The sequence below is a fragment of the Moschus berezovskii genome, chromosome 20 (genome assembly GCF_049115385.1).
Source record: "Moschus berezovskii isolate FMDL1 chromosome 20, NW_MosBer_1.0, whole genome shotgun sequence".
Classification (NCBI taxonomy): domain Eukaryota; kingdom Metazoa; phylum Chordata; class Mammalia; order Artiodactyla; family Moschidae; genus Moschus; species Moschus berezovskii.
The window spans coordinates 36,967,654-36,981,756 of NC_142479.1; the positions used below are offsets into that span (position 1 = coordinate 36,967,654).

A 14,103-nucleotide genomic window follows, 5' to 3' on the forward strand; every position below is an offset into this window, starting at 1 on the left:
CAGTCCATAGGGTTGCGAAGAGTCAGACACAACTGAAGTGACTTAGCACGCACATATGTGTGTGCCTGTGTGATTGTGTGTGTGTGACTTCTTGTCCACGTCATGAGACCACAAGCAGGCATGTGTACATGCTGGGCTGTTTTCCAACAGGTTCACCCCAGCAAGCCTGCATCAGTGTTGTCAGCCACTATCTGGTTGGTTGGTACTCTTGCCATACATGTTTTTATACTTGGAACGTCATCCCTGTTACCTGCTTATGTGTTTCCTTGTGGTGTGTGACTTTTGCATGTGTATCTCAGGTTTTGGGTCTAGGTATGTGTGTGTGGGTGTTGGAGCTCTTGTGTGTGTGTTTGTGTGTGGGAGGGGTTTTGAGAATGCTTGTATCTGTGCGTACTTGTGTGGTTTTGTGTGAGTGCATGTGTGTGTGTGAGGTCTTGAGGATGCTTGTGTCTGTGCGTGCTTGTGTGGTTTTGTGTGAGTGCATATGTGTGTGTGTGTGTGAACGCCTCTCTGGCTGGGGGTGACTCAGGCTAGAAATATTCATCATCACTGCCCCAACTCGAGGGGGAAATCCTCTTGAGTCTGAGATGGAAAAGGCCAGGGACTGCAGGACTCCATGCTTCTCAGGCTCCCAGTGGCATTCCCAGGCCCTGTGGCCCGGGGGATGGAGTCGGGGTGCAGGGGAAGCATGTGCCGGTCCTGAGGGGATGAGGGCAGAGTCAGATTTCCCTTTTGGAAGTCCCTCTGGGGCTGCTGTTGGGAGGGGGATACTGGGGCCTGGGAAACCAGTGAGGAAGAGGGACTGCCCCAGGCCAGACAGTGGATGGGAGGAGGGGGCAGAAGGGAGGGACATCTAGGATCAGCATGGACAAGAATCAGTGTCTGGAGGGTGTGAGGGCCTCTCTGCCTCCCTCTGTCTGTGTCTGACCAGAGTGATGCGGGGACAGGGGCCATCCAGGAGCAAAGCCACCTGTGCAGCTTGCTGGTGATTTGCCGTTGCACGCAGCCTGTGGGGAACACAGACAGCACTCACTGAGGTTATCACCTAGGTTATTTTTTATTCTCGTTTTAAAAAACTTATTTGGCTTTTTAGTTGCAGCATGTGGGGTCTAGTTCCCTGATCAGGAATCGAACCCAGGAGTATGGAGTCTCAGCCACTGGACCACCAGGGAAGTCCCTCTCCCAGCTTTAGAAGCACAAGCTCTTGACACTGTGGGGGCACCTGATGGGGTGTGGGGCTGGAGAAATCAAGGCCCAGGGGGTGGTGATCTCCTCGGAGTAGTCCTGTGTGGCAGGGTGGGGCCGAGCTGTCTACTCTTAGGGGTCACACCTCTTTGAAGGAGTGACCTTCCCTGAGCCCAGGCGGCGCCTCAGGAGGCTCTGTAATTATGGGATGAGGAGGTGGCCTCTCCCTTGCTGGGCCCCTCTTTGCCCCTCAGAGCTGCCACGTGGAGACAAGGGTTTGGTGGCTTGGAGTGGGTTTCCAGGTGTGTCTGAGGAAACCTGGTCTCCTCCGGCAGTTTGTTCAGCCTGAAAGGCTCCATTGTGGCTGCAGCCTCCCTCTGATCGGCTCTATTTTGGGACAGGATCCACCCTGCTCCAGCTGGAGGAAGGAAAAGGTGTATTTCAGTGTGTCCTGTGGGTGTGGGGGGCGGGCAGGGGGCAGAACGCAGACCCAGCAGAGAAAGCAGCTCAGAGTGGCTGGCGCAGGGGGTGTGGAGGGTAGGACCCCGGCCTGTGAGCTGGAAGGGGAGGGGGACAGTGGCCTGGCTAGCCCTGGAGGTGGGAGTCGAGGGGAGGATGGGTGTGAGCGGTCCCCACTTTCATGTGGCCCCAGGAGGCCGGCTTGGCAGACCCTGTCGAGCTGGAATGCAGGTCTGCAGCCTGCCTGGGCCCCACCTAAGACTCGCCCACCCGCCACTTCCTGATTCCTAGCCCTGTGGGTGCCCAGCCCAGGCCCACAGGAGGCCCGCCCTGCCCTCAAGAGTTCCCCAGTTTGTGGAGGGCCAAGGCCTGGTGAGACTGGGGGAAGACCCCTGCTGCGTCCCCTCCCCAGTAGGTCCTGCCCTCTCTCTGCAGCCCTGGCCACACTCCTGCCCGCCCAGCCTGGCAGGTACCTTCTGGCTGCCTCGCCTCTGCTCACTGGGTTCTCTGCCTGGCCTGGCCTTGGGGCTCTTCTAGACCCATCCTGATCCTGTCCATCCTTCAGGGCTCTGTTCAGTGCCACCTCCACCTGGAAGCCCTCCCCAATCCTGAGCTTTCCTCTGACTTCCCTTGTACCAGCCTCGCCCTGCGCTGCAACTTCTGGGGCCTTTCAGAATCTCCCCCCGGCCCCCTGACAGCTTCTTGTCCCTCATCTTGTCACTGGGGTGAGGGGCTCACCAGAAAGTGATATGTGACCTGGGCCTGATCCTTCTCATCTGTAAAGTGGGAGTCATGGCATGTGTCTTACGAGGTGGCTGAGAGTTGGGTGGGTGACCAAAGTAGACAGGCCCGGCATGTCGTCAGTGGGCCAGCAGTAACCCTTCGGTTCCTCTGTCCTGGGTGCTTGTAGGCTTTTGGGTGCCAGAGCTTGGGCTGCCCTGGGCAGAGCCCCGTGACTCCAGGAATGACTAATTCCACTCCAGCAATAAGCTCTCAGGAGCTCTGAGAAATGAGGCTTTCCCCTCCTTCTTCCTGTCTCATTAAACTCTTCTTGAGTGAGTGGAATGAAGATTGTCCTAATCCTTTGGCACGAGGTAGGGGGTGGTTCAGGGAGCTGGGGGAGACAGGCCCACAGCGGCCTCCAGTCACCCGCAGATAGGCAAACAGGACGGCAGGGGTGGGGGGGCACATCAGGTTTTCTGAGCTCCATAGATGCCCAGGGTGGGGGTGGGCACCGGACAGGGGCTGGACGCCTCATGTGTCAGCCTGGCTTTGTCCTTGGCCAGCTGATGACCTCAGACAAGCCCTGATCCAGGCAGTTTTTTGTCTTAGCCTTGCTCACCTCCCTGTGTGATGCTCCAGGGAACTGGGAAGGAGAAGGCCTGGGAGGGGCTGTGGATGGGATGCCTGGTTTGGGTGGTCTGGCTGGCATGCAGTAGGTACCTCCTTAGTGTACACAGGCCTTAGGGAAACAAAGTGGGAGGGGTGGGCAAGGCCAGAGCAGGCTCTGTACCTTTCTCTGTTTCCCCACCTATAAAAGTGATCTGGGAGGGACTTTCCTGGTGGTCCAGTGGCTAAAATTCTGTGCTCCCAATGCAGGGGTCTGGGTTTGATCCCTGGTCAGGGAGCTAGATCCAACATGCTACAACTAAGAGTTTACATGCCGCAACTAAAGATCCCACGTGCTGCAGCTAAGACCCAGTGCAGTCAAATATAAATAAATAAATAAAAAGTGGCCTGGAAGTCCTGAATGCTACCCTGGATGACCTCAGGTACTAGGCCTTGGGGCCCATCCATCAAGGGACGTGCTCTTCCAAGGCCTGGGCCCTAACTCCTCTCTGGGTCATGGCTGCCCATCTGCCCAGATGGGAATTTCTACCCACTCTGGGAGCTTCTCTGGTGGCTCAGTGATAAAGAATCCACCTGTCAACGCAGGAGACGCAGGTTTGATCCCTGGGTCAGGAAGATCTGCAGAAGGAAATGGCAACCCACTCCAGTATTCTTGCCTGGAAAATCCTGTGAACAGAGGAGCCTGGTAGGCTACAGCCGTGGGGTTGCAGGAGTCTGACATGACTTCGCAACTAAAGCATTCCTACCACTCACTCTGCAGGCTGCTGCCACTGGGATAACAGTTGCAGACCTCACCCACCCCAGGAACTCTTGATGGGGCTTCCTGTGTGCAGACTAGTCTCCCTCTGCACAGGTGGGAAGACACCACGGGGAGGGGCTGGTGACTGAAATCCAGGGAGCCTCATCCTGACCCCCTGTGTGCACAGGTGTTCCTGGCCCTCGGGGAGCTGCTCCTGTCCTGCAACTGGGCGGTGGTTGCTGACATCCTGCTGGTAGGTGTGGGGGTCAGGGCAGAGGGCTGGTCCTGGGGCGTTGAACGGGGGCAGCTGGGTCTGCCCTGCTCAGGGCCAGACTTCTGCTGTTGAGTGGCCCAGAAGTCAGGTGGGGCTTCAGAGACCATGGGGTCAGGGACTGAGGTCAGCAAGCAGTTACCTTGGACCAGGGACCTCCCTGACACTCTCAAACGTATCCACTGACCATCACTTTTGTGTTGTTGGTAAGCACATGGAGGCTCAGAGAGGGCAGGGGCCTGGACCAAGGTCATATAGCCCACAGAGGCACTGAGCCAGGGCTGGGACCTAGGCTTTTTGACTCCAGGCCTCTTTCTTTGCCCCTATTTCTTGACTGCAGTCCTTCTCATCAAGTGGTCTCCTTGGCCTCTACACTGGGTATACAGTCAGGGATGCTGGACTTCGGGGACACCAAGCCCAGGTGGGTCCAGGCCACCCCAGCTCCCATATCATGGGCTGCAAGGCTCAGGCTACAGTGAGTCCTGATACTGTCCTGACCACATGATGGTAGGTCCAGAGTCTAGCACGACCCTCCCGGAGGCTCACACTGTCCATCCAGCCTCCCTGCTCCCTTGTGGATTACACAGGGTCCCCAACCTAGCGACACCCCGAGAGCCCTCTTCCTATCTCCTGGCAGTCCAGCATGGTCCAGCACTGGGCACGAGGGAACCAGAGCTGTCCTGAGGGTGGTCCAGTGCAGGGGCACGAAGCCGGGTGCACAAACCTGGGTGTCAGCCCTGCTTCTGCCACTTACTAACTCTGTGTGACCTAGGCAAGTCACTTTGTGTCGCTGAGCCTCAGTATCCCTGGGTGGAAAATGGGGATGAAAAGACCTCCTGGATTATGGTGAGGGTGAAAGAAGATGATCCCTGTAAAGCTTGTGCCCTGTGCCTAGGACAGGGAATGCTGGCTGGGGTTCTGGTAATAAATCAGCGGTTCCTACTTTCTCATCTTCCATCTCCTAAAGAAATCCTGGCATTCTGGAATCTGAGTTTGAAAGGGCTGTGGGGAAGTGTAGTCATGTAATTAGCCAACAAAACCTGCTTGAATACTGCTGTGGACAGGAGGCTCACTCTCTGTCTAGATGCTCTGGCTCTTCCTTTGACCCAGGCTAGCGGGTGTAGACAGCGCTATCCTGTCTGTGACTCCCGGGTGAGTGTATCAGCTGCAAGGCTGTCGGCTCTTTTCTTTTCCTCCCTCCAGACAGGAGACTTGGGCTCCAGCCCAGACTCAGCCACAGACCTGCTGAACGGCCTTGGGCCTCAGTTTCCTTGCCTATAAAAAGGGGCAATCATAACTGGCCTGGCGGGATGAGCAAGACGGCCTGAGGGAAAGCCCTCAGTGTATGGGATTATGCTGGCAAAGCTTGCCCCGAGTGCGCTGCCCACTTGTAGGCACAGGGCGATGACCTGCCCCCACCCCCAACACAGCTTGTCCTCTGAAACCTGGCCCCCGCACAGCTTCCTCCGCCACCCCCTCAGCCCTGTTCCTGCTCCACATGACAGCCCCACAGATATGTGAAGACTGCGCCTGCCCGTGGTCTGTGTTTGCAGGAATGATTAACCTGGCAGAGCTGGCCTCTTTGTATCGCCACGTTACAAAGGGTTGGGTTGGGGGCAGGGGTCAGGGAGTGGGTGGTAGGGAGAGGAGAGGTGAGGGGGCCAGTCAACCATAGTCTGACCCATCTGGTGGTGCTGGGGAGTGTGCGGGTACCGCCCAGGGGGCAAGACTGGACCCAGCCCACCTGCTGCTCCTCCTGCTCCTCCCCTGGCTTAGAGGCGTCCAGCCCCCAAAGCTCAGTGGGGCCTGTCAACCCAGGGAGGCTTCTAGCGCCTCTTCCCCGGCCTCCCCAATTTCCCAAAGCCTCGCGGGAGGGACAGCTTTGTGACACTTTGTTGGCCGGAGCTGGACCACGTCTCTGCCGTTCTTGGTGCTCAGTCTCCAGGCAGAAAGCGGGGGAGGGGCTCCAGAAGGGAGGGGTCTCAAGCCAAATGCCAGTGCAGGGGCCGCTGCGGGGGCCGGAGCTGTGGTGTGGAGGGGCAGACCGGGAGCAGGCTGGGAAAGGGTGAGAGGTGATGAGGCTGGAGGGTAGCCCAGTGAGTAGACGTGCCTATGAGAAGCTGCACAGGGGAGACAGGGGAAGAGAGGAAGGCCCCTGGAGTTGGGGGGTCATAGGTAGCGAGTGCTGCTTTTCTAGAGACGAGGCCGCTGGGAGATGGGGAGAGAGAGACTGGCAGGGGTTAGTGGGGCTGGGGCAGGAAGTGTGGGGACGCTGGTGTGGCATGAAGTTCAGGGAGGTCCTTGCTGGCTGTCATTTCATCTGAGGCCCGGAAGGCGAGAGGGCAGCGGAGCCCAGGAGCCAGGATTCCGGAATGGTCCACCTGCTTCCACTCCCAGCTCTGCCCCTCTCTCTGGCTGGCCTTGGTGTGCTCAAATGTGCAGTAGGTATTTAACAGAAAGGCAGTACCGATCAGTTAAACCCCAGCTACAAGGGCCGAGAGAGCTAAGCCTGTGTCCCTGAGGGGGTCGTTGTGGGCTCCACGGGCCCCCACAGCGGTCCTGCCTCAGAGACATAGCTCTCTTTGATCTGCTTATCCGCAGTGGGGAGAGTCCAGATTCTCTCTGGGGAAGAGACTTCAGGGACTCTTCAGTGGTTCTCAAACTTGATTGAGCATAAGAATCAGGTTTAGAGGAGCTTATTACAAATTTCATTCCCTGGGTTGGGAAGATTCCCCGGAGAAGGGAACAGTGGCTACTCACTCCAGTATTCTTGCCTGAAGAATTCCATGGACAGAGGAGCCTGGTGGGCTACAGTCCATGGGGTCACACAGAGTCGGACATGACTGAGTGACTAACACTTTCACTTCACTTTCATTACAAATTCATTTTCCCGGCCCTCCATGCTCAGAGTCTGATTCAGTTGTGTCTGTGTTGGGGCCCAGGGATCTGCATTGGTCTTGAATTGTTCTGCGTGATCCTGGTGGAGCCGCTCCTCAGAATGCCCTGGAGGACACAGTTCTAGTGCAGCCAGCTCTCCAACTAATGAACTGTCTGCAAAATTCTGACCAGTGCCGTCCACCCCCTTGTTTACATACCCCTCTGATGGGCAGCTCACTCCTTGCATCCTGGGAAACCCCTGCCTCTTGGTGGCTCGGTTAATAAAAGGGATCCTGGCTTATCACAGCCAAGACCCACTTCAGACTCTCGTCCGCGACCTCCCCACTAGCCTGGCTGGGCCTCAGATGGCCTTGCGCCCTGGAAGACTGGAGACCGTGTATCCCCAAATGAACTTCCCATCTCCCCCAACCCACTGATGGTGTCTCCAGCTCCCTTCCCCCCCTCCTCTTTCTGGGCCCCCCTCTAGTTTACCCATCCCCAGCTGTGAGAAGTCGGGCAGAAGGGGGACTCGCTCCCTCTCCCAGGTCTGTATTCTGGGATGCTGGAATCCTGCCACCGGGATCACCTCCCACCTCTTCAGCAGATCCCCCTTCCCTGGGGGATCATCACCCTCCAGTTCTCCCTCCACCTGTGCGTCTCTATGCTTCCCTGCTCTGCCTTCTGCCCCTAGGTAGCCGTCTGCTCACTTGTCTGTCTCACCCTCCCAGGGGTGTCTGGGTGTGAGGGCTGAGTTGGGGCGCGTGAGGCAGGCTGCCAGGAAGTTTGCACCTGGTGACTGCCACTCCGACTTTCTGCGGGCCCTTGATTGGCGCTGGTTATGCCCCGGGCTATAAAGGGAACAGCTCTTCTAAGAAGGGCGAGTCAAAAACAGAGGTGTTTTTGTCTCCGAATAGAGTGAGCCTGGAATTTTGGGAACCCAAAAGCCTCTAAGCTTCTAAAATTACCTGCCTGGCTCTCCAGCTGCTGGCGAGGCCCAGCCTTGGCCCCTGGCTATGTGGAGACCCTGGGGACTCAGAACAGGTAGGGGAGACCGACCTCCCTGCCACTGGCAGCTGGAGCCGGTCTGGGTCCTGCAGGTTGGAGTTCCTGGGAGGGGAGGAAGGGAACTTTCTCTCTCCAAGCAGCCCTGGCCCCTGCATGGACTTTTTTGGATATTCAGAGCCCATGTTCTAGGACTGGGGTCCCCAACTTCTTGGATCTAATGCCTGATGATCTGAGGTGGAGCTGATGTAATAAAATAGAAATAAAGTGCACAGTAAATATAATGTGCTTGAATCATCCTGAAACCACCCCCCGCCCCATTCGTGGAAAAACTGTCTTCCATGAAACAGGTCCCTGGTGCCAAAAAGGTTGGGGACTGCTGTCTCTAGGAGGCCCTGCCTTCTGCCCAGAACCACCAGTGAGTAATCACATAATTATGGGGTGAGAAGGAAGCACTTGGGGAAGGTGCAAAGCTGTGGTCAGCTCCTCCTCGGGCCTGTTGGCAGGTCCTGGTGATGGGTGGGAGGCCCAGCTTCTCTCACCACCTGGACAGAGTGGCTAAGTGCCAGTGACTCCAGGAACAGCCGGTCACCCTCAAGAGTGACTTCTGCTGCTCTGTGCTGCCCACCCACAAACCCCTCTCTCCGTCCTGCGGCTCCGGCCTTACACCTTGGCTCACACTGTCCCCTGTCTGGAGTCCCCTTCTCTGCCCTCCTTGCCAGTTCCCCACTTGCAGGGCTTGAGGTGAGCTTGTCTGCTTGGTTCTTCTCACTGTTTTCCAAACCTTCTGTAACAAACATGTAAATATTGCTGGAAAGGCTCCTTTTTGCTTTTAACAGCAGGATGATCAAGCATCAGACGCTGGAGAAGAAGGCCTGGGATCACATCGTAGCCCCACTGTTTGCTGGCTGGGTGACCCTGGGCAAGTTACTTACCCTCTCTGCGGAGGGTTTCATCATTTGTAATAGTGGATAGGAATTGTATCTCCCTCATGGGTTGCTTGAGTGGATATATTACAAAAATATATGAGATATATAAAATGCATACAGGAAGCACTTAATGAATGTCAGTAATTATTATTATAATAATTATTATATTGTTATTATTGTCTGATGGGCTCAGATTATGGCCGACTAGGCCTTGGGAATAAGGCGTTGGTGTGGGAAGCTCCCCCATGGATGTCCTGTTGGGACCGTGTGACCTTGTGGCTTCTGGTTGAACCTCCTGCCTCACTCCTATCCTCTCGCTGCAGCTCTGGGTTCTAGCAGGGTTTCTCCTGGGATCAGTCTCCAAGATGATTCTACTTGACTTGTTTAGTTGGCAAGCTATCAGCTAGTCCCTTCCGTGCCTGGTGCCTTGCTGAAGCCCCAGGGACCCCAAGAGAAATTAGGCAGGAGCTTTGCTGCCAGACCATGTAAGGGTAAGGGGAGGAGGGCAATGAACCGTTCCAGCTGTGGGGGATGTGCCTTCAGTTAGGGGTGCACACAGGGACTGTGGGAGCTCAAGGCAGGCACCTGAACTCTGGGAAGGCTTCAAGAGGAGGTGACCTTCTTGAAGGTCAGTCCTGAAGGACGAATGGGATGCTCCAGTTGGAGCAGAGAGGGGAAGGCTTGCCAAGCAGGAGGCACAGCAGGTTCAGTTTATTTCAGCCTAATGTCCTCAGATCCCGGATGAGGAATGATCATGAAAGTAACCCTTTATGTGGGTCCCATTATTATCCCCATATAGGGATGAGGAGGCTCAGGCACAGAAAGGTGGTGACTTGCCCAGGGTCCGACAGCTAGTGAGTGGGGGGTATGGGATTGGAACCCAGACAGTTTGACTCCAGAATTCATATCTTTAACCTCCCTGTCCCCTTCCAGGAGGGCCTTTTCAGCAAGGCTGCCTTTGGTTTCTGCCCAGACGGGCTTCCTGAGAGAGAGACTGAGCCCTCCACACCACCCCACCTGGGTGCCCACGTATATAGGCACCTGGCTGTGCACCCACACTGCTGCCTTCCGCGCCCCTGACCTGGGACACGCCCACCCCCTCACTGTTGTCACAGCCATGCCTGGGGCCCCTGGTTCAAGAGCAAACCCTTAAGAGGGATGGCCCTCGTTAGAGGCCTGGCAGCTCCATCCTGGGGGGCTGGCGAGCCTTCCTGAGACTCTGAGAGGCTAATGTCTCAGTGGTGGGGCTTCAGGCACTGGGGTCATTGGCCCCCTGCCAGCCTACTCTCTCGGCCAGCCTGTGGCCCCACCAGGCAGGGCCTTGGCGGGGGGACAGCAGAGGGCCTGAGGGGCCGCCTACTCCCTGTCCTCGCTCAGGGGCCTCCCCTCGTGTTCTTGCTTTGCAGTCGGTGGTGGTACCCAGGTGCCGGGCGACAGCTGAGGCGCTTCAGATCACAGTGGGCCACATCCTGGGAGACGCCGGCAGCCCCTACCTCACGGGACTTGTAAGGCCGGCTGGGTGGTGGGGCTCCAGGGAAGGGCTGCACTTGGAGGCCTGCTGGCTTCCTGGTGGGCCCGGCAGACCCAGCCTCTCTCCTCTGCAGATCTCCAGCGCCCTGCGGGCGGGGCGCCCCGACACTTACCTGCAGCGCTTCCTCAGCCTTCAACAGAGCTTCCTGTGCTGCGCCTTCGTCATCGCCCTGGGCGGCGGCTGCTTCCTGCTGACGGCGCTGTACCTGGAGAGAGACCAGGCCCAGGCTCAGCAGTCTGGCACAGGTACCCTGCTCCTTTGCACCCATGCCGGGCTCAGGGCTGACACTATAGGAGCAAAGAGCACTGGCCACCCCCTGAATTTATTAACTTATCCATTCATTCATGCACACATAATTATTACCCCCCTGCTATGTGCCAGGCAAGATTGCAGATCCTGGGGAGTGAACATCAAGTCCAAGCCCATGTGAAGAGAAACAAGAAACAAACAGAAACCATAAAAGACAGTGTGTCTGAGGTCATAAGTGCTATGAGAGGCATAAGGCAGGAATGTGGGGAGAGAGGAACAGGTGGGGGCAGGTTGCAGTTTTTGAAAGGGTGGTCAGAGAGGTCCTCACTGCAAAGTGACCTTGGAGCAAAGATTCGGAGGAGGGACTGAGTTGTGCAGCTGTTTGGGGGAAGGTGCTCCTGGTGGAGGGAAGAGCTTGTGCAAAGGGCCTGGGGTAGGAATGTACTGGTTTGTTTGAGGACCTGCAAGAAGGCCGCTGTGGCTGAAGCAGGAGCTGAAGGGGGGCCAGCGGCAGAGACGAGGATGACAGTACGAGGACCAGAGCGTGGGGGGACTGAAGGCTTTTGTAGAGATTGAGTCCTTAACACTAAGTGAGATAGGAGCTGCTGTGGGCTTTCCAGGGCACAGGCCCCAAGGTGTTTGATTGACATCATAAAAGCACCACTGTGGTGCTACTGTGTTGAGAGCAGACTGGCGGGGTGGGGGTGGTCAGTGTTGAAGCAGGGAGGCCAAAGGGAGGTTCTGTAGCCATCAGGGGAGAGCAGAGGGACTGGGACCATGGTGGTGGCATTGAAGGTGGGGAGAACAGGTCTGATATGGAATTTATTTTGAGAACAGAAGCTGGAGGATTTTGTGGCAGACTGTGCCCAGGCATGGCCCCCAAACACCTCTGCCTCCTTTGGGGCTGGCTAAGTGATTTCCGCCCACAGGGATCCTTGAGAGCGAGAACCAACGCCTGATTCCTGGCAGGGGTGCCTCCCCAGAGGACCCCTGAGGCCCTGCCTGGCAGCGAGGAGGTCCCACCTGCCCTGTCTGTACCCCTCTGGGTGACCTCCACCGGATCAGTGCCTCTGCCCACCTTTGACTGTGGCTTCAGGACCCTGGCCGAGCTGCACCTGCCGTTTCTTCGCTCCCAGCTGGAGAGCTGGCAGCGCCTGTGGCTGGACTGGGAATTGAGCTGTCAGCAACCCCCGCGGGAAGCCTGAGCCTATGCCTGCACCCAGCACGAGGCCACTCACTTCAGCCCGGAATCCTCATCCTGGCTGCCAGCAGGCCCGATTAAAGTGTGGCCAGTACAAAGCCCGTGGATATAGACCTTTAGACAATCATGTTATTTATAGCCTCAAGGTGTCTCTGCTGGGATCAGGAGCCGGAGAGGAGGAGGTGGGCAGTCTGGGTGGAGGATGCACGGCTGCTCAGCATGGGCCTCTAGGCGTGCCCACCCTGGACTGCCCACTTTGACCCTGCTTCCCATTCTGCAGGATTGGGAGGGCATGGGACACCGCTCTGTGTGCATCACCCTTTGAACTCAAGATGGGGGCTGAATCAGTATTCTGGAAGATAGGTCTCTACTCGGGTGCTGGTGTCGGGGTGTGGCCACAAGATCCATGGAAATCCTCTGCCTGCAGTGACCCAGCTGCCTCAGACCCATGCTGGGGGGCTCGCATGGCTGTGCATGAGTGCCTTGCTCTCCATGCCTGCCCCTCCCCCATGGGGAGGGCCGGCTTGGTGGGACTCACTGGGTTCAGAGCAGCTGGGCGCAGCAGGCCCTGCAGGAGATCAGCAGCTTCCAGGCGGGTAGCAGTGAGGAAGCATGTTCTTTCCGCCATGAGCATAAGCGTCTCGCCCTCTACCCTGGTGCCTAGCCAGGCAATCACTGTTCACTTTCTGATCGCTGCCGCTGGGTCTGCCTCTCAGCGGCTGTGTGCAGAGCAGTGACCCAGACTCACACTCACCTCCTGACCCTTGTTTGCTCCTTCCCTGCCCTCTATGGTGTCCTCCCTGCCCCTCAGTTTGGAGGGGACAAGCTCCAGGAGCTGGACTCTCCAGCTCAACCCACACCTGCCACCCCCAACCTCCCCAAGTCTCAGCCCTCCCTCTGGAGCAGCCATCATCAGGCTGACTGCCTGCCCCCGCCCCCCACCATCTGATGCTTGGATCTCATGAAATGGGCTGGCTCTGAGATTGCAAGAAAAACGATGCCTGAGGGTCCTTGTTTAGGGTTCTGCTCCCACGTACAACATGGGCTGGGAGGGAGAGGGTCATTCCCACAGCCCCAAGCAATCCTCTGATCTCAGCTGGGTATCTTGCAATTCAGTTCAACTGTGACACTGTCTACCCAGTGAGTGAGTGAAAGTCACTCAGTTGTGTCTGACTCTTTGCAATCCCATGGACTATATAGTCCATGGAATTCTCCAGGCCAGAATACTGCAGTGGGTATTCTTTCCCTTCTCCAGGGGATCTTCCCAACCCAGGGATCAAACCCAGGTCTCCCACATTGCAGGAAGATTTTTTTACCAGCTGAGCCACGAGGGAAGCCCAAGAATACTGGAGTGGGTAGCCTATCTCTTCTCCAGCAGATCTTCCCAACCCAGGAATTGAACCGGGGTCTCCTGCATTGCAGGCGATTCTTTATCAACTGAGCTATCAGGGAGGCCCTATCTACCCAGAGAACATCACATTCCACAGGTTAAGGGTTCAGTCCTACAAGACTATTCCCTGCCAGGCCCGTCCCACACTACAGATGCCAACCACAAGTCCAGGTGGTGAGTGGCTGTAAACCCAAGGTTCTCACAACCCCTTCCTGGGGTTCCATTAATGTGCTCAAGAACTTAGGAAACCCACTTACTTGCCAGTTTATTACAAAGGATGGAACTCAGGAATAGCCCGATAAAAGAGATGTGTAGGACATCTGAGCATCTGGCATCTGAGCCTTTGGTCCCAGCCAGTGTATGGTATGGGGGAAGGGCACAGAGCCTCCACTCTTCCCAGATATCCATGTGTTCACCAACCTGGAAGCTCTCTGGACACTTCCCTTTTGGATTTTTATGGAAGCTTCATTACTCAGGCATGATTGATTATACCATTGGCCACTGGAGTGTGATCTCAATTTCTAGCCTCCCTCCCCTCCCCAGAGGTGGTTTTGGGGCAGGGTTGGGACCGAAAGTTCCAACCTTCTAATTGCAGGGTTTGCTCTTAGCCTTGTCCTTAGGTGAGTTCCAGAAGTCACCTAACAAACAGACACTTTTAGGATCTCATCACCTAGCAAACTCCAAGGGTTTTAGGAGCTCAATGCCAGAAACAGGATGAGCAGCCAAACATATATTTCTTGTTATAAATGACAATATCATACTTGGTTTCTCCTGAGAAGGAGGCAGTCAGTGTGGGATTCACTGGTTGTGTGACCCGGGCCACTCTGTCCTCCCTGAGCTTCAGACTCTCTGGCTGTATTTAAGAGGTGTGTTGCATGTGGTTTTTCTAGCCTGTTAGTCACTCAGTTGTGTCCGACTCT

At 56.4% G+C, this 14,103-nt stretch overlaps 1 protein-coding gene across 3 annotated transcripts in view; it reads left to right on the forward strand.

Moving 5' to 3' along the window:
• Positions 1-14,061, forward strand: part of SPNS3 (SPNS lysolipid transporter 3, sphingosine-1-phosphate (putative)) — a 44,190-nt gene extending 30,129 nt beyond the window's left edge. The window contains exons 9-12 of one of the 3 annotated variants that reach the window (XM_055404032.2): positions 3,921-3,986; positions 10,219-10,317; positions 10,417-10,588; positions 11,522-14,059. In XM_055404032.2, the coding sequence (XP_055260007.2) occupies positions 3,921-3,986; positions 10,219-10,317; positions 10,417-10,588; positions 11,522-11,586 (402 nt within the window). In that variant the 3' untranslated portion in view covers positions 11,587-14,059. Of the gene's footprint in view, positions 1-3,920; positions 3,987-10,218; positions 10,318-10,416; positions 10,589-11,521 lie in introns of all 3 variants that reach the window. The other 2 variants (XM_088828805.1, XM_088828806.1) reach the window with 2 other exon arrangements.
• Positions 14,062-14,103: the final 42 nt, after the last annotated feature.